The 25,562-nt window shown below is 37.0% G+C and overlaps 1 protein-coding gene across 1 annotated transcript in view; it reads right to left on the reverse strand.

Moving 5' to 3' along the window:
• The window catches only part of DNAH8 (dynein axonemal heavy chain 8), a 369,397-nt gene that overhangs the window by 272,906 nt on the left and 70,929 nt on the right, over positions 1-25,562 (reverse strand). Inside the window, exons 12-20 of the mRNA XM_032410111.1 lie at positions 24,003-24,200; positions 18,386-18,462; positions 16,974-17,073; positions 16,030-16,149; positions 14,304-14,439; positions 9,133-9,320; positions 6,400-6,480; positions 5,873-5,989; positions 4,938-5,057 (exon numbers count right to left, since the gene is read on the reverse strand). Of these exons, the coding sequence (XP_032266002.1) occupies positions 4,938-5,057; positions 5,873-5,989; positions 6,400-6,480; positions 9,133-9,320; positions 14,304-14,439; positions 16,030-16,149; positions 16,974-17,073; positions 18,386-18,462; positions 24,003-24,200 (1,137 nt within the window). The remainder of the gene's footprint in view (positions 1-4,937; positions 5,058-5,872; positions 5,990-6,399; positions 6,481-9,132; positions 9,321-14,303; positions 14,440-16,029; positions 16,150-16,973; positions 17,074-18,385; positions 18,463-24,002; positions 24,201-25,562) is intronic.

Here is a 25,562-nt window from a genome sequence, read left to right on the forward strand (position 1 = left end):
CTAAAAGGGAGCCAGCTGGCCAAAGATAAATATACTTTGCAGAGTCCCAACCTCAGCATCATAGAGCAAAAGATCCAATGTGAAGCCGGTGGATGACAGCTTTTTAATAATGAACATAATTTCTCCTAAAACCAGTTAGATGCTCCAAGTCAAGGACCAGTTCCCTGACTGCAAATATCCCTGGTTCCCAAATATGGTTTGAAACCACTGGTTGGCCCACACTAACGTCCCACCAAAATTAGCATTATGTATGGTGTGTTTCCAAAATGTATTTCTGTCCAGAATATTACCAGACTTGCCCTGTCATTATAAATCTTACTCTGCCTTCCTTATAATGGCCCACCTTATTAATAAGTGGGTAATAAGCAGCCCAAATATTACTAGACCTTGGATCCCTCTGATGCAAGTAACTGGGGCATATTCATTGGCAAAGCACTCTTCAAAATTCCACCTCCTGTATCTTATCACTTATCTAATAGTAATAGCATCTTCTGTTGTGATATCAATGCAATCACTACATTCAAACTTGGTCACACTTAATCTATTCCAATTTCCCCGATTTGTGTGATCTGTTTCTCTTTCTATGCATATAAAATTTCTTTGTGTGTTCAAAATAAATTCTATCTGGTAGTGTGAATTTTCCCCCCACTAAGCAGTTGATAGTGTCACAACAGTTATAGGTACATACCAATAGAAAATGATTATCATTGTAAATGGGATAAAAAGAAGGATACCAATATAGGTATTCCCTGCTCCTTTGTATTCTGTTTGTTTATAAGTAAGACCTGGCATGAAGTGCATATAGTCAGATTCCAGAATAAGTGAGAAGAAAATGACAGGCAGGAAATTACCCCTAGCCCCCCAGGGCAGGAAGCAGGAGACTTCTTCTTTGGAAAATTCAGTTGCTCAGAAAAGACCATTTCAGCATCTGAAGGGCCGTCCCTCCTAGAATAATATGGAATCCAGAAAATAGAGCAAACAGGGAGAGTCCCAGGTTAATAATTTTGCAGCCTACCTAGAGACTAATCAACCCAGGTTAAAAACAGGTATTCAGAGGGCTCTGAGAGGAAGTCACTTGGGGGGAGAAAATGGAACTCTGATATAATAGTGTATCTGAAAGAACGTGCGAAAACAAAGGCAATTAGAAACCCCAAGAAAAACAAAAAAGTTGTATAAGAAAAAATACATTACATGTACCATACATGGTTCTGCATTGGCTAGTATATATATAGGCATAATTAAGTGTTGCTATTTACCATTACTGTTTAACTAAAAATTATTTATTTTTTAAATTTATTTATTTGAGAGAGAGAATGAGATAGAGAGAGCATGAGGGGGGGAGGGTCAGAGGGAGAAGCAGACTCCCTGCTGAGCAGGGAGCCCGATGCAGGACTCGATCCCGGGACTCCAGGATCATGACCTGTGCCGAAGGCAGTTGCTTAACCAACTGAGCCACCCAGGCGCCCTAACTAAAAATTATTTTATAACTATATTGAGAAGACAAGGGAGGAGTGATAGAGGATAGGGTCAAAGAGCTGAATGCTCACTTATTAAAGCAGGAAGAAAATAATGTGCAAATTTGTCAATTCAAGAAATAGTACTCTAAGTATACTACTTGGAGATGCAGAAATAATACTATAAGGAATAGCTAAAAGTTTAAAATGAGTGCCTTTCCTAGGACCCGGATTGTGATTTCCATATACTATTTTCCACTGGTAACATGGAAAGGAATGAGGGCTGACTGGAGAAATGGATGATCCCAGATCTGGAACAGGAAATGTACAAGATGAGCCTATAATACCCTATAGTTCCAAAAAGCAAGGAAGCTTTCAAAGACTACTAGAGTCATATAAAAAATATAGAAGCCAACCTGAAGGATTCCACTGAACAAAGATGGAAACATTTTAACACCAAAAAGACATTTTCCAAAAAGACATACAAATGGCCAAGAGACGCATGAAAAGATGTTCAATGTCACTGATCAGGGAAGTACAAGTCAAAACTATAAGCTATCACCTCACACCTGTCAGAATGGCTAAAATCAAAAACACAAACAAGTGTTGACGAGGATGTGGAGGAAAAGGGATGCTTTTGTACTATTGGTGGGGATGCAAACTGGCAAAGCTGCGGTGGAAAACAGTATGGAGGTTCCTCAAAAAGTTAAAAATAGAACTATTCTATGATCCAGTAATCACACTACTGGGTATTTACACAAAAAATACAAAAACACTAATTCAAAGGGATACATGCACCCCTATGTTTATTGCAGCATTATTTATAATAGCCAAATTATGGAAGCAACCCAAGTGTCCATCAATAGATGAATGGATAAAGAAGATGTGATATATAAACAATGGAATAGTACCCCACCATAAAAAAGAATGAGATCTTTCTATTTATAACAACATGGATAGAAACAAAACAATCAAATGAACAAACAGACAAAAAAAAAAAAAACAGAAACAGACTGATAAATACAGAAAATAAACTGATGGTTGCCAGAGGGGATGGGGGTGAAGAGATGGATAAAATAGGTGATGAGAATTAAGAGGTACAAACTTCTAGTTATAAATCCATCACAGAGATGTAAAATACAAGATAGGGTATTCAATAGTCAACAATATTGTAATAATGTATGGTGACAGGTGGAGACTATGTTTATTGTGGTGAGCACTGAGTAATGTATAGAATTGTCAATCACCGTGTTGTACATCTAAAACTAATTTAACATTGTATGTCAAGTATACTTCAATAATTAAAAAAGAGAGATATGCACCTAATCATATTTTCTTCCTGAGAAACAGTGTGTTGTGCCAGCACCATTTAATTAATCCATCGTTTTTCCCACTGAACTAAAATATTACCTTTGATGTGTATTAATCTTTCATTGTGATCTTTTTCTCCTAGATTCTTTATTTTGTTCCTCTAAATTATATTTTTTTCTGTTAATGCCATATTGATTTGATTTACAATGGCTTTAAGTATTTTCACTTTTTATTACCTATTCTTTATTATTCATCATTTTAAAATAATATAATTTAATCCAATTTATGAAAAGAAAGGTATAGGAATTCTAATTGGAAATGCATTAAATTTATACAGTAATTTTCAAAAAAAAAAAAAAAAGACAGATTTTTCATAGTAGGTTAAAAACAAAATCCAGCTAAATGTTCTTTAGAAGAGAAAACCTAAAATAGGAAACCCAGAATGGTAAAGATATATCTGGAACATAATAACCAAAAAAGTTTGGTGGAGCTATAATAATGTCAAATAAAATAGTCTTCAAAGGTTAAAAGCTTAACAATGATAGAAGGAACAAATGGCCAGGAAGACACAATCATTTTAAACTTGCATGCTCCAAGAACAGGATGCAAAAATGGGTCATTTAGTGTTATCTCTGTTACAGCCAATGTCCCAATGCTGAGAACAAATAACTTTAAGATCCTACACATTATGAAGAAGGCAGTTCTTTTTTTTTTTTTATTAACATATAATGTATTATTTGTTTCAGGGGTACAGGTCTGTGATTCATCAATCTTACACAATTCACAGCACTCACCATTGCACATACCCTCCCCAATGTCTATCACCCAACCACCCCATCCCTCCCAGCCCCCTCCACTCCAACAACCCTCAGTTTGTTTCCTGAGATTAAGAGTCTCATGGTTTGTCTCCCTCTCTGGTTTTATCTTGTTTCATTTTTCCCTCCCTTCCCCTATGATCCTCTAAATTCCTCATATCAGTGAGATCATCTGATAATTGTCTGAAGAAGGCAATTCTTAAATGGTAGCAGGCGAGGCAACCATCAGACCTTTGCCCATCTTGAGATAGAAAGGAAGCTTGATCATTGGTAGAGATCAGGTAGAAATAAGTGTAGCATACTTCAAAGGAACTACTCAGAGACCCTGACCCATGTCCTCTAGAATTTGGGGATGGAGGGGCTGACCCATGCCTAAGTGGTCCTAAGGCAAGAGACCAGCTGGCTACCCAAACCCCTAAAGGCAAGAAGAGGCTGCATTTCCATAGAAAGAGAGGCAAAAGCACTTGTATGCCATGGGCTGGATTGGAACAGAGCCACCTTTGGTTAACACAAGCCAGGTGACCCAAACCAGCAGGGTGAGTGTAGTTGAAGCACATGGCAGGCAAGAAAGAAAAAAGAATCTGGTTCAAGATATAAAGTGAGTGTTTCTGAGAGAGACTGCTATGTGCCAGGCCTCAAAAATGATTAGACAGTGTTCCTGTCTTTGTGATTTTGAGCCAATGGAGGATAAATAGGTACTCAAAGAATTTCAGTATATTGTGATGCTGAGGAGGTTAGGTTTTGTCCTGTAGAGACTGGATGCTACTGCTATTGAAGGATTTAAGATCATGAGTGGCAGTGTGGAGAATGGATATGACAGGGCCAAATATGGAGGCAGGGAGACCAGTTAGATCATAACAGCAATTGCTAAACTCAGAATGAGCCTTAAGGGCCTGACATAGGAAGGGAGTAGTAAGTATGGAAAAGAAGAGGCAATTCAAGCAAACTTGGAGTAAAAGGCAAAAACCTCACTAAGCCTTAAGACTGACTGGATTTAGAAAATGGGAGTGAGGAAAGGATTCCAGATGACTCCCAGATTTCTGTAAGTGGCTTAAGGGAAAGTTTGTGGTAGTTAAAACCAAGAGTTACTCGATGTTGTCCACCGAAGAAAGAACAGTGAGCCACTGCTGGAAACCCAGGAGACTCCAGCCTGAGGTTGAGGATATTAGTAAGATCCTGTTTAGGGTGTGGCCATAGGCTTGAGCTGTTGAAGCCATGCTGAGTCTTTGGATCTGAGGCTTTCAAAAAAAACTAGGATCTCTATATGCTACTGACAGAGATTTCCACTGTTAGATTGTAAATTCACATTTTAGGTTTATGAGCCAGGATTTCTACGATTAAATACATAAATGCATACCTCATTAAGTGTCAACATATCTTCTACTTTGGTAGCACCACCTTCGGGCAGGGAAATTAACACAGTTTTGGCTATCTCCTTTAGAACCGTATCAATATGCATTTCACACAAGTCACTGATCTACCAACAAGAAAAAAAAAATGTAGAGGAAAACTCTTCTTTCATCCAAATGTACTTGAGTTATAAACTAATTTAGAGGGCTATATCTAGAAACTTGGGTCCTGAGCCAAGCACAATTTGGCGGAAATTTTAGGAGTACATCTGCAAAGAAGGCTTAATGTGGAACTAAAGTTTTATAGAGCAAGCATCATGTGCCATAATCTCATGTGTTATCTCTTTTAATCCTTACTCTAGTCCTTGACTCACTTACTATCCAAGTTATACAGCTAAAGAAACAAAGACTCAGATAAGTAAAGTAACCTAGGAAAGAATGCATAGATAGCAAAAGGCAGATCATTGTAACTAGGTTTAGCTGACTCCCAAGCCTCCAAGTTTTGTCTATTGTAACATGCTGCCATCACAGGCCAGCATATCTAAAAAGGCATGCATGATCCGTATAGCAAAGATATCAGAAATCAATAGACAATCTCCAATTAGATGAATGGCTCATCTAACTAATAGTAGATGTATTAATATTTAAGCACTCCATTCTGTCATCTTCTACTGTCTACCATTATCCCATTTTCTAAACTGCCTGGTGGAGTTGAACTACCATTTTAACATATTGAAGGCAAGTAATTCAGAGACAAAAACAAAGCAACCCTAAATGAAAAGGCCCCAAAGTAGCTAGAGAAACATAAAGCATTATTTTTTAACTTAATAGGAGTCCTTTTAGTTAAAAGTCACACCCTTTAAATAGCTTTCATAGATAAGCAAACTATTCCTTATAGCCTACGTATGAATGTATGTAGTTTTTAAAAATGTATCTATCATACCTTCTTTAAAAGTTGACTGAACATATCCAAAACTAAATCAACTTCTTGAAAGAAGCTTTCCAGTGTTAAAGATGACCATGTTAATATTGTGAGCCCTTGTCTCAACACAGATTCCACCTAGAAAAAGAAAAAAAAAAGCAGCTTCCATGATTAACAGGAACACCTACACTTATTAAAAAAAAAAAAGGCTTTCTTTTATTACCTGGAAATATTATAGGTTATATTTCCTTAATTATATTTCCCTCCATTATACCTGGTAAAGGTGACTTTGTTTTTTAATCATCTTTGGCTGTCCATGAAGAATCATGGATTCTTAGAAAGTGCCCATTATTGAGATTTAGTTGTTTTTCAAAGGCAACAAAACTTGTTGACAAGGAATCATTCTATAGGAAAAATAGGGCTATAATGTTGAACTAGAAAGACAGAGGATCTAGGCAAGAATAGATGTTCTAAAATCCATAATCTGTAGAATGGGAATCTAATTTTAAACAACAGGGAAATCAATATAAATCTTCAGCATTACCAACCTTTTTCATTTTAGGGGTCATCAGATTGACAAACACCGAAGGCACTTCTTGACATAAGTCATCGTAATACTGCAGAAGACCCTGTTGAAAGTCAAAATGGTATGTGTGACTTTAATTTATTTCAAAGCAGGTCATATTTTGATTCATACCAGGAAGGTTTCATTATACCTGTTTCCTCATAATCCTGCCAAGATTAAGGCTGCTCACCTAAATTTAAATTAATTTACCATACTTTTTCCTCACCTGTAAATGTACTTTAAACAGCAAGTCAGTGGAGCTTTCTAGAGTTGCACGTTTCATATTATTTAATTATCTTTCTATATTTACATTATTTCAAATAGCTTGGATAATTATCTTTTCACAATACCTGTCATTATACATTTTTCCCCTTTCTGTTCCTTGTCTTCTGACACATTAAAGCATACTTGTTACTGATGCCACACTTCTTTTCTTGAATCAAAATAAATGTATGCACAGTCAGAGTTAATAGGCTTATCTATTTTCTTTTAGATATTTTTTAGAGATGAACCATAATGATCAACTTTTGATCATTTTGTAATTTATTTCATGGTGTGATGGGAAATGTGGATTCAACTTAATTCTTCCCCAAATAAACAATATTAAACTATTTCAATGTTTACTTAATAGTTTTGAACTTACTAATTCCTTTCCTCCTTTTCTGTTCCCAATCTCCTATTTGCACATCAGTATTTTAATACTATAAAGAAGAAACAAGGGAATATAACACCGTATGTTAACTATACTGGAATATAAAATAAAATAAAATAAAATAAAATAAAATAAAAAAGAATAAACAAGGGAACAGAATAGATGGCCCAGAAATAGGAGCCAAAACTATACAATAGTAAAAGGGCAGTCTCTTTAATAAATAGTGTTGGGAAAACTGGACAGTCACATGCAAAAGAATGAAACTGGACACCTATCTTATAACACACACACAAATCAACTCAAAATGGATTAAAGACTTAAATTTAAGACCTGAAACTGTAAAACTCCAAAAAGAAAACATGGGGGTAAGCTCCTTGACATCGGTCCTGGCAGTGATTTTTGGATTTAATACCAAAAGCACAAGCAACAAAAGCAAAAATAAACAAGTGGACTATATAAACTAAAAGCTTCTGCACAGCAAAGGAAACCATCAACAAAATGAAAAGGCAGCCTATGGAATGGGAGAAAATATTTACAAATCACGTATCTGATAAAGGGTTAATAGCCAAAATATATAAGGAACTCATTCACACAACTCAATAGCAAAAAACTCAATAGCAAAAAACAATCCAGCTAAAACATGTGCTGAGGAACTGAATGGACATTTTTCCAAAGAAGACACACAAATGGCCAAAAGGTCCATGGAAAAGGTAGTCAATATCTCTAACCATCTGGGAAATGCAAATCAAAACCACAATGAGATGGTACCTCACATCTGTTAGAAGGGCTATTCTCAAAAAGACAAGAGATAACAAGTGTTGGCCAGCACATGGAGAAAAGGGAACCCTTGTGCACTGTTGGTGTGAATGTAAATTGGTGCTGCCACCATGGAAAACAGTATGGAGGTTCCTCAAAAAGTTAAAAATAAAAATACCATATGATGTAGCAATCCCACTTCTGAATGTAGATCTAGAGGAAATGAAATCAGGATCTTGAAGAGATATCTACACTCCCATGTTCATTGCAGCATTATTTACAATAGCCAAGATATGGAAACATGCATCAATAGATGAATGGAAAAAGAAAATATGGTATATATACGCAATGGAGTATTATTCAGACATGAGAAAGAAAGACATCCTGCCATTTGCAACAACATGGATGGACCTTGAAAGCCTTATGCTAAATGAAATAAGGCAGACAGAGAAAAACAAACACTATATGATCTCACTTATATGTGGAATCTTAAAAAGCTGAACTTGTAAAAACAGTAGAAAAGTGGTTGCCAGGTGTTGGAGGTGGGGAGGGAATAGGAAGAGGTCAGTAAAAGGGTACAATCTTTCAGGTAAAAGATGAATAAGGACTGAAGATCCAATGTATAACATGGTGTCTGTAACTGATAACACTATATCATATAATCGAATTTTGCTAAGAGAATAGGACTTAAACATTCTCACCAAAAAGAAACAAATATATATGTGTATATATAAACAGATATATATTGTTTCTTTCTGGTTTAATATATACATATATATGTTATATATATATATATGAGGTGATGAATGAACTACATGACAGGAATCCTTTCATAATGTATATTTATATCAAATCATCATGATGTACACTTTAAATATCTTACAATTTTATTTGTCAACCATACCTCAATAAAGCTGAAGAAAAATGAAAATAATCAATACCACATCAGCACAACTGCAGTGATTTAATTTTCTTTTTTTTAAGAAAAAAAAAAACCCTCCTTCAAAAATAATTTTAAAATATAATCTATCTTGGATGCCTAGGTGGCTCAGTCAGTTGGGCATTGGACTCTTGGTTTCAGCTCAGGTCATGATCTCAAAGTCAAAGGATGGAGCCCCAGATCAGGCTCTGCACTGAGTCAGCTTCAGATTCTTTCTCCCTTTGCCCCCCATGTTCATTATTCGCTCAGCATAACACCCCCCCCGTTCACGCTTGTGCACGCATGCATGTGCTCTCTTTTTCTCTCGTGCCCTCTCTCTCAAATAAATAAATAAAATCTTTAAAATATATGTATATAATCTATTTTACCTGCAAATGCAATTTGTCTGCTTTCAATTTACTTTCCAATTTTAGCAATTTCTTTGCCTGTTCTGGTACATCCAACTTCATTTTTATCATGCACTTAGTTTCCCGAACAACTTCCAGAATTTTGGGATCAAAATTAACCAGCAACTTCCCGGTTTCTGGGTGTCGCACAAAAAGTGTGGCTTGTAAAGCTACAAATAAATGATTATTGACATTAGTTTTTTCTGGATTTCTTTTTTGTTTGTTTTTGTTTGTTTGTTTGTTTTTGGCTTTCTTTTTTTTTATTTTATTATGTTATGTTAATCACCATACATTACATCATTAGTTTTTGATGTAGTGTTCCATGATTCATTGTTTGTGCATAACACCCAGTGCTCCATTCAATACGTGCCCTCTCTGCTTCCAGCCATGTTTACACACCTGTCTTCCCCACTGGGAACTGACTTCTTAATAGAACAATAGTGTTGGATATCCCAGGTGATGAGGCATAGCATCTGATATGTGGTCAGTGCTCAAAACTTAAATAAGTGAATGCAGAATGTCTGCAAGCGCATAAAATCAGATCCGGAGAGATAAAAATGAGTGAAGAACAGATAGCCTTCGTGCTATGAACTGCAACACTTTTCTGAGTGGGTCTAAGAGAGCTATAATACAATGTAGTTTCTTTTAATGGATTGTGATTTCACCGCTGGGAGAGAACTGGAAGGTGTGCACAACTATAAAATATGACATACCTCATATGACAAACCCTTTTCCACAATGAACCCCAAACTGCTTCTTTAAAGGAAGAATTAAGCCTCCATCTTGAATGTCTGGTAACTAAGCTCAATATCAGTAAGATATATTTATTAAACACCATGGCATTGTGAGCTTCTAGGATATAGAGAGAGATTTTTTTTATGCTACACCTTAACTACTACCTGAACATCATTCATATAAATAGGAATTTGCAGGCATGCTTTTTATTATGAATTGAAATATATAATCCTGGTTAGTGGTGAGTAGCCTTAGTTTATTTGTTATCCTAACATGAATTACTTCTACAGGCATAATAATAACACACTTCTAGATGAGTATGTGCTAGCTTAAATTATATCTTATATTAACAAACACTACTAACATGAGAATTTCTTATGTATCTTCCAAGCCTCTCATTACTTCATAGAATGTGGCTGCATCGAATTTCTAGTAAAATGAAATAGTCCATATATTCCTTTGAAGTTAGTTGACTTTTACTCATCATATAAAATTAGTCTTGAAATGGTTCTTTATTTTTTATTTTTTTTATTGTTATGTTAATCCCCATACATTACATCATTAGTTTTAGATATGGTGTTCCATGATTCATTGTTTGTGCATAACACCCAGTGCTCCATGCAGAACATGCCCTCCTCAATACCCATCACCAGGCTAACCCATCCTCCCACCCCCCTCCCCTCTAGAACCCTCAGTTTGTTTTTCAGAGTCCATCGTCTCTCATGGTTCTTCTCCCCCTCCAATTTCCCCCCCTTCATTCTTCCCCTCCTGCTACATTCTTCTTCTTCTTTTTTTCTTTCTTAACATATATTGCATTATTTGTTTCAGAGGTACAGATCTGAGATTCAACAGTCTTGCACAATTCACAGCGCTTACCAGAACACATACCCTCCCCAGTGTCCATCACCCAGTCACCCCATCCCTCCCACCCCACCCCCCCACTCCAGCAACCCTCAGTTTGTTTCCTGAGATTAAGAATTCCTCATATCAGTGAGGTCATATGATACATGTCTTTCTCTGTTTGACTTATTTCGCTCAGCATAACACCCTCCAGTTCCATCCACGTCGTTGCAAATGGCAAGATCTCATTCCTTTTGATGGCTACATAATATTCCATTGTATATATATACCACCTCTTCTTTATCCATTCATCTGTTGATGGACATCTTGGCTCTTTCCACAGTTTGGCTATTGTGGACATTGCTGCTATAAACATCGGGGTGCATGTACTCTTTCGGGTCCCTACTTTTGTATCTTTGGGGTAAATACCCAGGAGTGCAATTGCTGGATCATATGGTAGCTCTATTTTCAACTTTTTGAGGAACCTCCATACTGTTTTCCAGAGTGGCTGCACCAGCTTGCATTCCCACCAACAGTGTAGGAGGGTTCCCCTTTCTCCGCATCCCCGCCAACATCTGTCATTTCCTGACTTGTTAATTTTAGCCATTCTGACTGGTGTGAGGTGGTATCTCATTGAGGTTTTGATTTGGATTTCCCTGATGCCGAGCGATATTGAACACTTTTTCATGTGTCTGTTGGCCGTTTGGATGTCTTCTTTGGAAAAATGTCTGTTCATGTCTTCTGCCCATTTCTTGATTGGATTCTTTGTTCTTTTGGTGTTGAGTTTGATGAGTTCTTTGTAGATTTTGGATACTAGCCCTTTATCTGATACGTCATTTGCAAATATCTTCTCCCATTCTGCCAATTGTCTTTTGGTTTTGTTGACTGTTTCCTTTGCTGTGCAAAAGCTTTTTATCTTGATGAAGTCCCAATAGTTCATTTTTGCCCTTGCTTCCCTTGCCTTTGGCGATGTTTCTAGGAAGAAGTTGCTGCGGCTGAGGTCGAAGAGGTTGCTGCCTGTGTTCTCCTTTAGGATTTTGATGAACTCCTGTCTCACATTGAGGTCTTTCAACCATTTGGAGTCTATTTTTGTGTGTGGTGTAAGGAAACGACCCAGTTTCATTCTTCTGCATGTGGCTGTCCAATTTTCCCAACACCATTTGTTGAAGAGACTGTCTTTTTTCCATTGGACATTCTTTCCTGCTTTGTCAAAGATTAGTTGACCATATAGTTGAGGGTCCATTTCTGGGCTCTCTATTCTGTTCCATTGATCTATGTGTCTGTTTTTCTGCCAGTACCATACTGTCTTGATGATGAAGTCTTGAAATGGTTCTTAATGATGCTGGCTGCATGAGGATTTCAACTAAAAATTTTACCTAATTCGTTTGGAATCTTTTTAAAATTGGGTTAGAAATCATTTATCCTCCCAAGTGAATTCCAAAATAACCTTGGAACATTCATTTAATGAAATCTATCTTCCTTAAGGCTGTACTGAGTTTTCTTGAAAGGACAAAATGGTCAGCAAGACCACCAAGAATAATGACAGCCAAGAAGTCAGCTCCAATACTGAGTAACTATCATTAAACTTTATGGAGCAACCATCTGAAAGAGGCCAATACCAGGTCCTCAATTATTATTCCGAGTTCCTATATGGTTAAATATAGCCACGTCAATATAATAAGAAGCCTTGCTGAGCAATTCATTTCCACTAACCTGTGTTCGTAGGAAAGGCAGATTTAAATCTTAGCTTTGCCACTTCCTAGCTGTGTGATGAGCTTGTGCAAGTGACTTAATCTCTTAGCACCTCAGTTTCCTCATCTATAAAATGAGGATAATTATAGCTCCTCGTAGGGTCACCATAAGGATTAAAGGAAGCGTCATACGTAAAGTGCTTTGACAAAGCCTGGCACAGGGTAAGGACTATGTAAGTGTTCGTTATCACTGACTGTTATTTAAAGGATACAAAGATGAAACAAACAGAGAGAGTATCCTTGGAATGTGTAGGGGAGATGAGACAGATCCCTAAAGCCATAAGTGTCATGAGAAACAAGAGCAGATAAAGTGAGTAGAGGACTCTGGAGGAGGAAGACATTATTTTCTGCTGTGGAAAAATAAGGAGGGGCTATATGGAAGAGGTGACTGGTGAACTTGTTTTTGAACATGGGCCGATATGAGGAAAAACCATCAGGACAAAAGAAAAGTAGAGAAGCGTATGATATTGTAGAAGCAAAATAGTGTCTGCTCCATACTTCAGTTAACAATTCTGTTTTGTGGGTGCCTGGGTGGCTCAGTTGATTAAGCGACTGCCTTCGGCTCAGGTCATGATCCTGGAGTCCCTGGATCGAGTCCCGCATCGGGCTCCCTGCTCGGCAGGGAGTCTGCTTCTCCCTCTGACCCTCCCCCTTCTCATGTGCTCTCTCTCATTCTCTCTCTCTCAAATAAATAAAATAAAATCTTCAAAAAAAAAAAAAAAACAATTCTGTTTTGTTCTTTTCCATAACGTGAACTTTAAGTTTCTCTTGATGCTCCTTGGGAGTGTTGTTCCTTAGCTAGTTTTCAGGAGGATCCATAGGGTCCTACCATACTCATTACCCAGAAACAGCTGGCCTGGTACAAGTGGCTTATTAAAGGCTAAACTAAGGGGCCAATTGGGGAAGACAATCTGCAGGGCTGGGACCCTGTCCTCCAGGATGCAGGCATAAGCGAATCAATGGTGGTTAACAGTGACATGTCCTCAAACAGCTAAAATATATGCGTCTGGAACCAAGAGGCAGAAAAAGAGTGGCCCCTCTTACTATCACTCCCAGTGATGCAACCATAGGATTTGTGCTTCCTGTGCCTGTAGTTTTGTACCCTTCTGGGTGGGGATCCTGGTATAGGAAGGAGAAACCTTTCTGTCTGGGGACACAGTCAGGGTTCCACCAAGATTATAGATAAGAGCTTAAGGTTAAGATGGGACAATGCAGGAACCTGAACTGACCAACAATTGAGCCCCCATGGTAAAAAAACAGCCCAGGTGATGGCAGCATGGATGCATGATGGCTTGAAACCATCCATCCCCTGCCTCACAGCCGACTCCACCCAATGCTTTGGCACCCCGCAGAGATACTTAGACACAGCCCCAATACTATGAATTTCCTGGAGTTCAAAAGTGAAGTTAAATTCAGTTATAGAAAAAGAAAGAATGGAAGGAAGGAAGGAAGGAAGACAAGCAAAGTGCAATTCTTTCTCCCCTGATTGGGACTAAGATTTGAATCTATAACATGACAAAACTGAATATGAAAACTTCCCCTAAATCTATGGAGAAATATCTATGAAGGGTCTCAATATTTACTTTTAAATACTTTTTTTAGTGGAAAGTCACAATCAAAGTATATCAACTTTAAGGTGATGACAACTTTTGCTTATAGAATCAGAATGTTATTAACAACTATAAAAAAAAATTTGTATCATCCCCAAATCTAAATGTAACCATCATAATATTGTATAAAAGGGATATGAAAATTCTTCAGAACCATGACTTCATTCAAAATCACCTAACACCCCCTCCGTAGCATCACTGCATTTCTTATACACACCATACTGTAACTGCGAGACCTCTCTGACCCAGGCTGTGTGATAGACCACCTCGAATTCCACCAGAACATAGGAAATTTTGTTATACTGACGAATGACAGCTTTACCTTCCGCACTTGACAAAATTTCTGAGTTTTTCTGTTTTTTAAAGGGGAAAAAAAAGATTTATAATTAAAAGACTGCTGATTGTTTTCATAACCCAATCAGAAAGCTGTTGGTATTTAAAATGTCATCAAATAATTATGCCTTAGATTTTGCCTCAGAGTAAAACAGAGATGAGGAAAGCCGTACAAACTAGAGACGGAAGTAGGGAAATGTTACTGGTGGAAAGGGAACATTGGAAAAGGAAATAAAGGATTTAAGAAAGAAAGGTCTCTAGCCTTAACAGCTGGCCAGGCTGAGAGAACTCTGCCTTCAATTCTCTATTCCCTCCCCACAATTCTGGATATCAGTTTTGTATTTTCTATACTGTGTGGGTTTGAAATATTTAATTAATAATACTATTTTTAAAAAAGGAAAAAAGATACAATGGACTGATTTTCCTTGACCTGTGAGTATCAGGGAAAATCCCCAAATTCCAGCCCTGAAAAAAAAAGTAACTGTATATCAAAGAACAAAAACCAAATTTCTTTATGTAAACATCAAACGTTTTATGTTTGATTCGCAGATGTCAAAAACAGGGCAGTCTTGGCTCTGTCATGCAGAGTCAATCAGCAATGGAGTCCCCACCCTGACCACTATTTTAAGACCAGGCTTTGAATTTTTTTTACAAATAGTAAGAACAGTAAAATGATTAAGAGCAGCTGAACAGAAACAATGGAAACTTAACATCCAAGAATGCTTAAATACTAAAATTACTTGCAAGACTATTTTTGGTACTTATTTTGTTCTGTATTTAGGCATAAGATGCTGTCCTAAGAAAACCAACTCTACTTTGTGAGTCTGTCTCTTTTCAAAATCAAACCAAACCAAAAACAAAGAGAAGGCAAACTGGCAATTTCAGAATGCCAACAGGGCCTAAGAGTATCCTGGGGCTTTTCAGAAATCTAATAATTTTAAGGACACAGAGAAGGCATGTACTCTATTATACTTTGCTCTAGATCTCAATTCTTAAGTCAGGAACATACTAAGAGTGTCTTCACCTTCACTAATACTAGTCAGTGACCCACTGTCCACACATAGAAGTAATCTTCAGGACTACGCCTAGACTTTACTGTTTTCAAAACAATGACTCTTTAAAAGCCTTGAAAAGGGGCACCTGGGTGGCCCAGTCATTAAGCATCTGCCTTCGGCTCAGGTCATGATCCCAGGGTCCTGGTATCAAGCCCCACATCGGGCTCCCTGCTCAGTGGGAAGCCTGCTTCTCCCTCTCCCACTCCCCCTGCTTGTGTTCCTGTTCTCACTATCTCTCTCTCTGTCAAATAAATAAATAAATAAAATCTTTAAAAAAAAAAAAAAAGCCTTGATAAACTGTCCTGTATTACTAAAAGTCGTAAGGTTATAAGATTCTCCCCCTTAAAGATTAACTGTAATTAAGTGAGCTTACCTACCAAAACATGAGAGAATTGGTTTAGTCTCCCTCAAGCATATTTATAAACTAAATTTTCTTTGCCTTGTGAAAGCAGTAGCTCTAACTACTTTATTGGACACAAACATTATAGGATAAAATATGGGTCTTATTTTAAAGCCACCATAATCCTCATACTGTAAATGTAACTATTAGCTTACAAAGAAATAGTTGATGGGTTCACTTATCCGTCGATAGAGCTGCCTCACCCAAAGTATTTTTCCTGCAATAGGGGGCATGTTGCGAGCAAGAGGAGGGTCATCTTTTTGAGAATGATAAAGCTGTAATTAAAGATCTGGTATTAATGTTTAAAATTCAATATAATGGAAAAGGCAAAAAGTATTTAATACATTTGTATTCCCATGTTTTATACAGAGGAGGTAGTCTATAAATATGTAAATGCACTTCAGTGATAATCTGTGGTTCAGAAACTATGATGTTTACAATATATGACATTTAATTCTCTCTTAACCCTTATTTCCCATTGCATGTATCTTTTTTCTGTATTTTATCCCAAATTTTAAGGAGATCTTCAAATAAGGAAGTACATAAGCTATACTATATGTTATAATATTTTTCAGAGCCCATATTTCTGCATGCAGAAATATTAACTTTAATGGGCTTTCCTATACACACATAAATGCTGTTGCAAAAAAACACAAAAAAACAAAACACAATTGTTAAGTGCATGGGGATGTAAATCTGGTTGTCCAATGACATACACCGTCAACACCTTCCTACATAGAGAAGGGCGCATCAGAGGTACTTAGTAGTGAAGGGATCATTCTGAGAAGCTTAGCACAAGATAACAATGGCAAATACTTTCACAATACTTTTCTTTTTGTACTAAAGTACTATTCTGGGGGGCCTGGGTGGCTTAGTTGGTTAAGTGTCTGCCTTCGGCTCGGGTCATGATCTCCAGATCCATGTCCTGGGATCAAGCCCCGAGTTGGGCTCCCTGCCCAGCAGGGAGTCTACTTCTCTCTCTCTCTCTGCCCCTCCCCACTACTTGTTCTCTCACTTGCTCTCTTTTTCTCTCTCAAATAAATAAATAAAATCTTTTTAAAAAATAAAGTATTATTCTATTTACAAAAATGATCCTTGCCTTCTTAGTAGCTTCAAGTTCAGCCACATAAAACTGAAGAATACGCTCAATTGTATGGTTTATTTCTGACTGAAGACAGGGGATTTGCAGCTTCTGGAATCTGAAAGTAATTGAAGGTGAATAATTTAAAAGTAAATGAGAAACATACTTAATTGCTGCCATCCTAAAAACCCATGCATTCACTCATTTTGACAAATATCTCTACCAGGCCTCATCCATTGTTCCAGTATTCAGAGAGGAACACAACAGGTGTAGTTCCAGCCCTCTTGGAGCCTCCAGTTATGTCATGGAAAATGCAGATTTAGTCAAGAGTTACATAAATAATTATTTAAATTACACGGGTACCAGAAATGCATATATCAGGGGAACCCAGCCAAGTCTGGGGAGTTGAGAAAGATTTCCCTTAGAAGGAGACATTGAAACCAAAATTGAAAAGATGAGTGGGGGGTTGGCTTCACAAAGATGGAGGCCAGCACACTGAGCATCCCTCTGCCAGTATTAATGTTCACATCATTCCAAATGGCCATATCATAACAATGATCTGTCAGCCAAACATCACTTCCCCTTTCAGACTAAGTGATGCACAGGAAGCACTAGGACAATAACATCCCAATAATAAAGTGATTTTACACCAGTGTACTATACGTAAAAAGAGGGACAGATGGACTGCAAGATAGATAGAGACACAGAGAGAAATCACCAAGAAATTAGTACTGCCATCTGTCTGTACAGTACTTTCATTGGTCAAAATCATTTCATAAGTCTGGTTTGACTCTTTCAGTGGTGTCATGAGGTAAGGTCTCACAGGTATGGTCCATCATTACAAAGACGTGGAACTCTAGCAAAACTGGGCCCAAACCCAGAGGCACTGGCTCTCAGGAAAGAGTTCCCAAAGGGTCCCTAACAGAGGTCATGAGTCCTCCCTGAGCTCGAAGGAAATGGCCTGTAGTCCAGGCTGTCCTTCCTGCCCTTCAGGGGAGCACTGTTGTCAGAATAGAGGAAAAGGAAGCAGCAGGAACACTCTGGAGGAAAATGGGAAATTTGAGAATCTACTACCCTTAGATAATTTCACTTTTGGAAATCCTTGCAGTATGCAGAATTAAATATTATTTGCTCCCTTTCCAATAATGTCTATGAAATTAACCTCAAATATATTACATAGCTGGAGGAAAAATCATGTATAATAATTTCATTTTCTTATTGGAAGACTTTTGCTTCAAAAAATGCAATGAAAAGTATCATACTATATTTCACATTTTTACCAGTTTACTTAATGGTAATTGAAAGATTAATGTTTATAAGTCTTAAAGTTTACAGAGGGGAGATTTCCAAAAATATCTTATTTGAAATTGTATTTTCAGATATAAAGTTATCACACCTAGAAACTACACCGCTTAATGTATTATAAATACCTTTGAAGCAGCTGAAGGGCCTGCTGAGAAGATAAGATTTTCCCAAAAGTACTGTTCATAAATGCTTGTATTTGTATCTAAAATAAAATATTAATATTCCATTGATTTGGGGCATTAAGAAAGAGATTGCTTTTGTTTAACAACAATTAATGATTTTTCTACAGAATCAAAATAACCTGAAACACACCTACCATCTAAGCATCTAGAACTGCACTATCCAGCATGGTGGCCACATGTGGCTACTGAGCACTTGAAATGTCAGTACTTGGAAGTGAGATGTAAAGTAAAATGCACACTAGATTTCAAAGGCTTAGCACACACACACAAGAATGTAAAATATCTCAATGATTTTTATTTCAACATGTAAAATGGTGATATTTTGAATATTTGGGTTGAAAAAAATGTATTATTAAAATTAATTTCACCTGCTTCTTTCAACTCCTATTCATGTGGCTACTAGAAAAATTAAAATTACATATGTGGTTTGCATTTGCTGTTTATTATTTATTGGATATGACTGACCTAGAGATATATAAAAGGAGTGTATGTCCCTTAGCAAGCTTATTTCTTGGAACATTTAGAATTTCTAAGCATATTGGGAGAGCAACATGACACTGTAGACACCCAGGGTCAACAGGTGTCATTTTACAACACTGCTGCTCTCAGAAACCCCTTTGCAACATTAAGGAAGAACAAGAAAAAGAAAATATTATTCTAAGACTCCCACCATCCTTAGCAATGAACTCCAAACTCCTGGTACCCAATGGAACTGACGCTCTTTGCAAATTACTTTCACCTATAAATTGGCATGGTCTACTAATATAGGCCATGTTTATTAATCAAAATTTGGGAAAGGAAGGAAAATTTAAACACTGACACCTCTTTGAAAATATTAAAAATTTAAGATGGCCTCTAAATACACTGTTAAAATTTGTACATAAGGCCACAGAAAAGCCTTTATAACATACAATCTTTATTAATAAATCATAAAAATATGGGATGCAGCAAAAGTAGTTCAAAGAGGGAAGTTTATAGCAACACAGGCCTGCCTCAAGAAGCAAGAAAAATCTCAAATACACAACCTAACCTTTTACATAAAGGAGCTAGAAAAAGAAGAACAAATAAAACCCAACACCAGCAGAAGGAAGGAATTAATAAATATTATAGTAGAAATAAATGACATAAAAAGTGAAAAACAAAACAGAAAACAATAGATCGATGAAGCCAGCAGCTCATTCTTTGAGATCAACAAAATTGATAAACCTCTAGCCAGAGTCATAAAAGAAAAAGAAAGAGAGAGAAAAAGAGGACTCAAACAAAATCACTAATGAAAGAGGAGAAATGACAACCAACCCTAAAGAAGACAATTGTAACAGCATATTATGAAAACCTATATACCAAAAAATTGGACAACTTAGAAGAAATGGATAAATTCCTAGAAACATATAACTTCCCAAAACTAAAGTAGGAAGAAATAGAAAATTTGAACAGACCTATTACCAGAAATGAAATTGAATCAGTAATCAAAAGACTTGCAATACAAAAGCCCAGGATCAGACTGTGTCACAGGCAAATTCTATCAAATATTTAATGAAGAGTTAATACCCATTCTTCTCAAACTATTCCAAAAAATACAAGAGGAAGGAAAACTTCCAAATTCATTTCATGAGGCCAGCATCACCCTGATACCAAAACCAGATAAAGACATCACAAAAAAAGATAACTACAGGCCATTATCTCTCATGAATATAGATGCAAAAATCCCCAACAAAATATTAGCAAACCAAATCCAACAATATATTTAAAAAATCACATACCATGATCAAGTAGGATTTATTTCATGGAGGCAGGGGTGGTTTAATATTCACAAAACAATTGACATGATACATCACATCAGTAATAGAAAAGGATAAAAACCATATGACAATTCAACAGATGCAGAAAAGCATTTGACAAATTACAACATCCATTCATGATAAAAAACCCTCTGTAAAGTAGGCCTAGAGGGAACATATCTCAACTTAATAAAGGCCTTATATGAAAATCCACAGCCAAAATCATACTCAATGGTGAAAAACTGAGAGCTTTTCCCCCAAGGACAGGAACAAGTCCACTCTCACCACTTTTATTCAGCATAGTATGGAAGACCTAGCCACAGCAATCAGACAACATAAAGAAATAAAAGGCATTCAAATTGGTAAGGAAGAAGTAAAATTCTCACTATTCATAGATGACATGACACTATGTACAGAAAATCCTAAAGACTCCACCAAAAAACTACTAGAACTGATCAATTCAGTAAAGTCACAGAATACAAAATCAATATACAGAAATCTCTCGCATTCCTATACACCAATAATGAAGCAGCAGACAGTGAAATGAAGAAAACAATCCCATTTATAATTATCCAAAACCAATAAAATATCTAGGAATAAACTTAACCAAAGAGGTGAAAGACCTGTACTCTCTAACCTATAAAACACTGATGAAAGAAATTCAAGACAACCTAAAGAAATGGAAAGACACTCCATGCTCATGAGTTAGAAGAAGAAATATTGTTAAAATGTCTATACTACCCAAAGCAGTCTTCAGATTTAATGTAATCCTTATCAAAAGACCCACAGCATTTTTCACAGAGCTAGAACAAACAACCTTAAAGTTTGTATGGAACCACAAAAAACCCTGAATAGGCAAAGCAATCTTGAAAAAGAAAAAACTGGAGGTATCACAATTCCAGATTTCAAGTTATATTACAAAGCGGTAGTAGTTAAAATGGTATAATACTGGCATAAAAATAGACACATAGATCAATGGAATAGAACAGAAAACCCAGAAATGGACCCACAATGATATGGTCAATTAATCTGCAACAAAGGAGGAATGAACATACAATGGGAAAATGACAGTCTCTTCAACAAATGGTGTTGGGAAAACTGGACAGCCACATGCAAAAGGATTAAACTGAGCCACTTTCTTTCACCACACACAAAAATAAACTCAAAATAGATTAAAGACCTAAATGTGAGACCTGAACCCATAAAAGTCCTTGAAGAGAGCACAAGCAGTAATCTCTCTGACAGTGGCCCTAGTAAACATTTTTCTAGATATGTCTCCTGAGGCAAGGGAAACAAAAGCAAAAATAAACTATTAGGTCTACATCAAAATAAAAAGCTTCTGCACAGCAAAGGAAACAATCAACAAAACTAAAAGGCAACCTACCGAATGGAAGAAGATATTCGTAAATGATGTATCCAATAAAGGATTAGTATCCAAAATATATGAAGAACTGATACAACTCAATACCCCAAAATAAATAATCCAATTTAAAAATGGGCAGGGGGCACCTGGGTGGCTCCAGTAGTTAAGTGTCTGACTCTTGATTTCGGCTCCAGTCATGATTTTAAGGTCAGGGGATCAAGCCATGCATTGGGCTCCATGCTCAGCAAGGAGCCTTCTTAGGGTTTTCACTCTCCCTCTCCTTCTGCCCCTCCCCCTGCTCTCTCTCTCAAATAAAATAAAATAAAATAAAATAAAATAATAAAAAAAATTGTTTAAATGGGCAGAAGACATGAACAGACATTTCTTCAAAGAAGACATACAGATGGCCAACAGATACATGAAAAGATGCTCAATGTCACTCATCATCAGGGAAATGCAAATCAAAACAACCATGAGATATCATCTCACACCTGTCAGAATGACTAAAATCAACAACACAAGAGACAACAGGTGTTGGCGAGGATGTGAAGAAAAAGAAACCCTCTTGCACTGTTAGTAGGAATGCAAATTGGTGCAGCCATTGTAGAAAACTGTATGGATGTTCCTTAAAAAATTAAAAATAGAACTACCCTCTGATCCAGTAATCACACTACTGGATAGTGTGGCTCACACAAAATTTACAAAACACTAATTCAAAAATCTACATACACCTCTATGTTTACTGCAACATTATCTACAATATCCAAACTATGGAAGCAGACCAAGTGTCCGTCGATAGATGAATGGATGAAGATGTGGTATATATACAATGGAATATTATTCAGCTATAAAAAAGAATGAAATCTTGCCATTTGCAACATGGATAGAGCTAGAGTATAATGCTGAGTGAAACAAGTCAGTCAGAGAAAGACAAATATCATAGGATTTCACTCATATGTGGAAATTAAGAAACAAAACAAATGAGCAAAGGAAAAAAAAGAGAGAGAGAGACAAACCAAGAAACAAACTCTTAACTATAGAGAACAAACTGATGGTTACCAGAGGGGAGGGAGGTGGGGGGATGGGAGAAATAGGGGATGGGAATTAAAGAATACACTTATCATGATGAAAAAAAATTAAATGATAAAAAATAAATTATAAAAATTTAAGCAGGGGTGCCTGGGTGGCTCAGTCTGTTAAACTTCTGACTTTGGCTCAGGTCATGATCTCAGGGTCCTGGGATTGAGACCTGCATTGGGCTCCCTGCTCAGCGAGGAGTCTGCTTGTCTCTCTCCTTCTGCTCCTCCCCCTGCTTTTGCTCTCTCTCTCATTCTCTCTCTCTCTCTCTCAAATAAATAAAATCTTTAAAAAAATAAGTTAAGCAATAAGTTTTTTTTTTTAAACCCACAAATTCCCATTGCCATAAAGCTATAACGCCTAAAGCATTTTGGAAGCAAACTCCACTCTGCCCAACCAGCCAAACACTGTAAGTAATAACTAAAACATATCTTAATATCAAACAAATTGATATTTCAAAACTTAATTTCAAAAACTGAAAGGAAATCTATGCCAAAAAGAAAAGGTACTGTTAGAATTTTAGTATCATTCTCATTTATATTGCCTAGATTACCTTAATATAATTTTTAAAGAATCTTTAAAAAATAAATGAAAAAAAATATATATATATAGCATTCCTCACCTTCATGGCAAGAATTTCAGATTCAGGAAGCGGATAGAGTATATTCCTGTCCCTCTCTGTATCTCCAGGACATTCTGCAGCAAAAGGAGACCATTCCCCGGGGCTAAGCCTGGGTTTACAGTAGTTTACAGTAAGATAGTAACCGAGGTCATGTCAGCCCAAAAGGTGGGAGAGAAATATGTTGCAGTGTCACCAGACATACTCTTTTTAAGTACCCTTCATCCTTCTGGTATCCCTTAAGCTATGACAAACAGGATGAGGTCCTCTTTAGAGCTGTCCTCTAAGCTGTAGAGAGAATGTGGCCATAAAGTACAAGGCCAAGGGGAGAGCGGGCCATCTTCCTAATCTGTCCTCAAATCTTTTCACACTTAAAACAAAAAATAAGGATTACACACTTTCTCTTAGCCTGGAAAAATGACATTGGCTCCTCAGCACAACAAAAACCAAATACAAATTCCAATGCAAACCAAAAATGAACCCCAGCTATAATAACCCTTTGGCCTTCTGGGTATTCATTGATATCTTTTACTGAATATGCTCATTTTTCATTAAAAAAAAGATGGAAAATATTTTGTGGACTAGTTAAAAAATTTTTCACACTGGCAAATAGTTTTGATCAATTACACAAGAGGAACTTCTAATAAATAGTAAATATGTGAATTCCAGTACTATTGGTTACATTTCAGCTTTACTAAAGTAAAAGTATGTATAATTACTTACCTCTAAACCACTGATTTTTGTCATGAACTCTGAGAAATCTGTATCAAATTCTGTCCTTCTTGGATCCAGAATGTCATATTGTTTTTTCTTAACCCCTTGATACAGGTTTTTGAATTTTATTGACATAATATCTATTCCCTCTATGGTGGAATTACTCAAGGCTGAATATGTTTGCACAATAGTTATCATTTCTGTAATCTTAAAAAGAGAAGTGTTATTTTAGAAATGGGATATTAGGACCCTTCCCTAGAATAAACTCTTAATGAATCATTGATTTAAAAAAACAAACCAAGGGGCACTTGGGTGGTTCAGTTAGCACAGCATGTGACTCTTGATCTTGGGGTTGTGAGTTCGAGCCCCATGCTGGGTGTGGAGATTACTTTAAAACAAATTCTTTAGGGGCACCTGGGTGGTGCAGTCAGTTGAGCATCCGACTCTTGGTTTCGGCTCAGTCGTGATCTCAGGGTGGTGAGATGGAGCCCCACACACGGCTCTGCACTCAGCGTGGAGTCTACTTGGGTTTTTCTCTCCCTCTCCCTCTGCCACTCCCCACTGTGCTCTCTCTCTCTCTCTCTCTCTCTCAAAATAATAAATCTTTTAAAAAATCTTTAAAATAAATAAAAAAATAAAGAAAAGAAAAAATAAAAAACCAATAAACAGCCCCTAAGATCATTTAGCTAAAACCAGCCAGAGGAGATAAAATAGAAGACAAATCTCTATCACCAATCATTACTATTCTTAGACTATTTCTATCATATCCAGAGAGGGCTTGCTACATTTCTCAGATCTTGATCACTTTGTCTCTCAAGAGGGGAAAGGAAAGAATTTGAGTAAAAGCTCTTACAGATGTCTGAATAGCTTCATCCTTTTGCTCCGGAGCATTTTCTGAAAATCATTTTCAAAAGCTTTAGCATTCTTCTTGGCCCTCACCACAGTTCTGATATGTAAATCTAGCATAAATCCACCTGTGTTTTCCCTTTCACCTGCATTCAGGCAACCAAAGGCCCAAGAAGCCTGAAGACAACTGCAGTCCCTTCTGACCCCCAGGAGACTTGGGAAACCCTCAAAATGAACTTAACTACACAAATGGCTGCCTCTCACTCAATGTACCACCACCACCTACTCCACACACCAAAAACAAAAGTCCTTCATGTCTACAGGCTACTAACTTCCTGAATCTTCATCAGTGATTCCCCACTTTGATTCCTGCTTTGGAGAACAATGCTCAAAGCTCTCCAGGATGGGCCCATGGGTCCAATGGCCAAACAGAAAATAAACCTGTTTTCAGGGGATTCCTCCAAATATTACACACCATGAAGACAACACTACTGGTCCTCCTAAGAAGCCTGCAGAATTTACATAAACTCCCTGTGCACGTCAACCCAGATGACCATTTTCAGAGCAACTTTCACTCTTACACCACTATTTCTGTACACTTCCAAACACCACTGTCATCCTAGAAGCCAGCCCAAACCTGGAGGAAATACAAACTGCCTGCAATTTGCAGCACGCTGTATATACTGTATGTAAAGATGAGAAATACTTGGGTCTCCTACCAAC

This window comes from Phoca vitulina, unplaced genomic scaffold, assembly GCF_004348235.1.
Source record: "Phoca vitulina isolate PV1807 unplaced genomic scaffold, GSC_HSeal_1.0 scaffold11, whole genome shotgun sequence".
NCBI classification, from domain to species: Eukaryota; Metazoa; Chordata; class Mammalia; order Carnivora; family Phocidae; genus Phoca; species Phoca vitulina.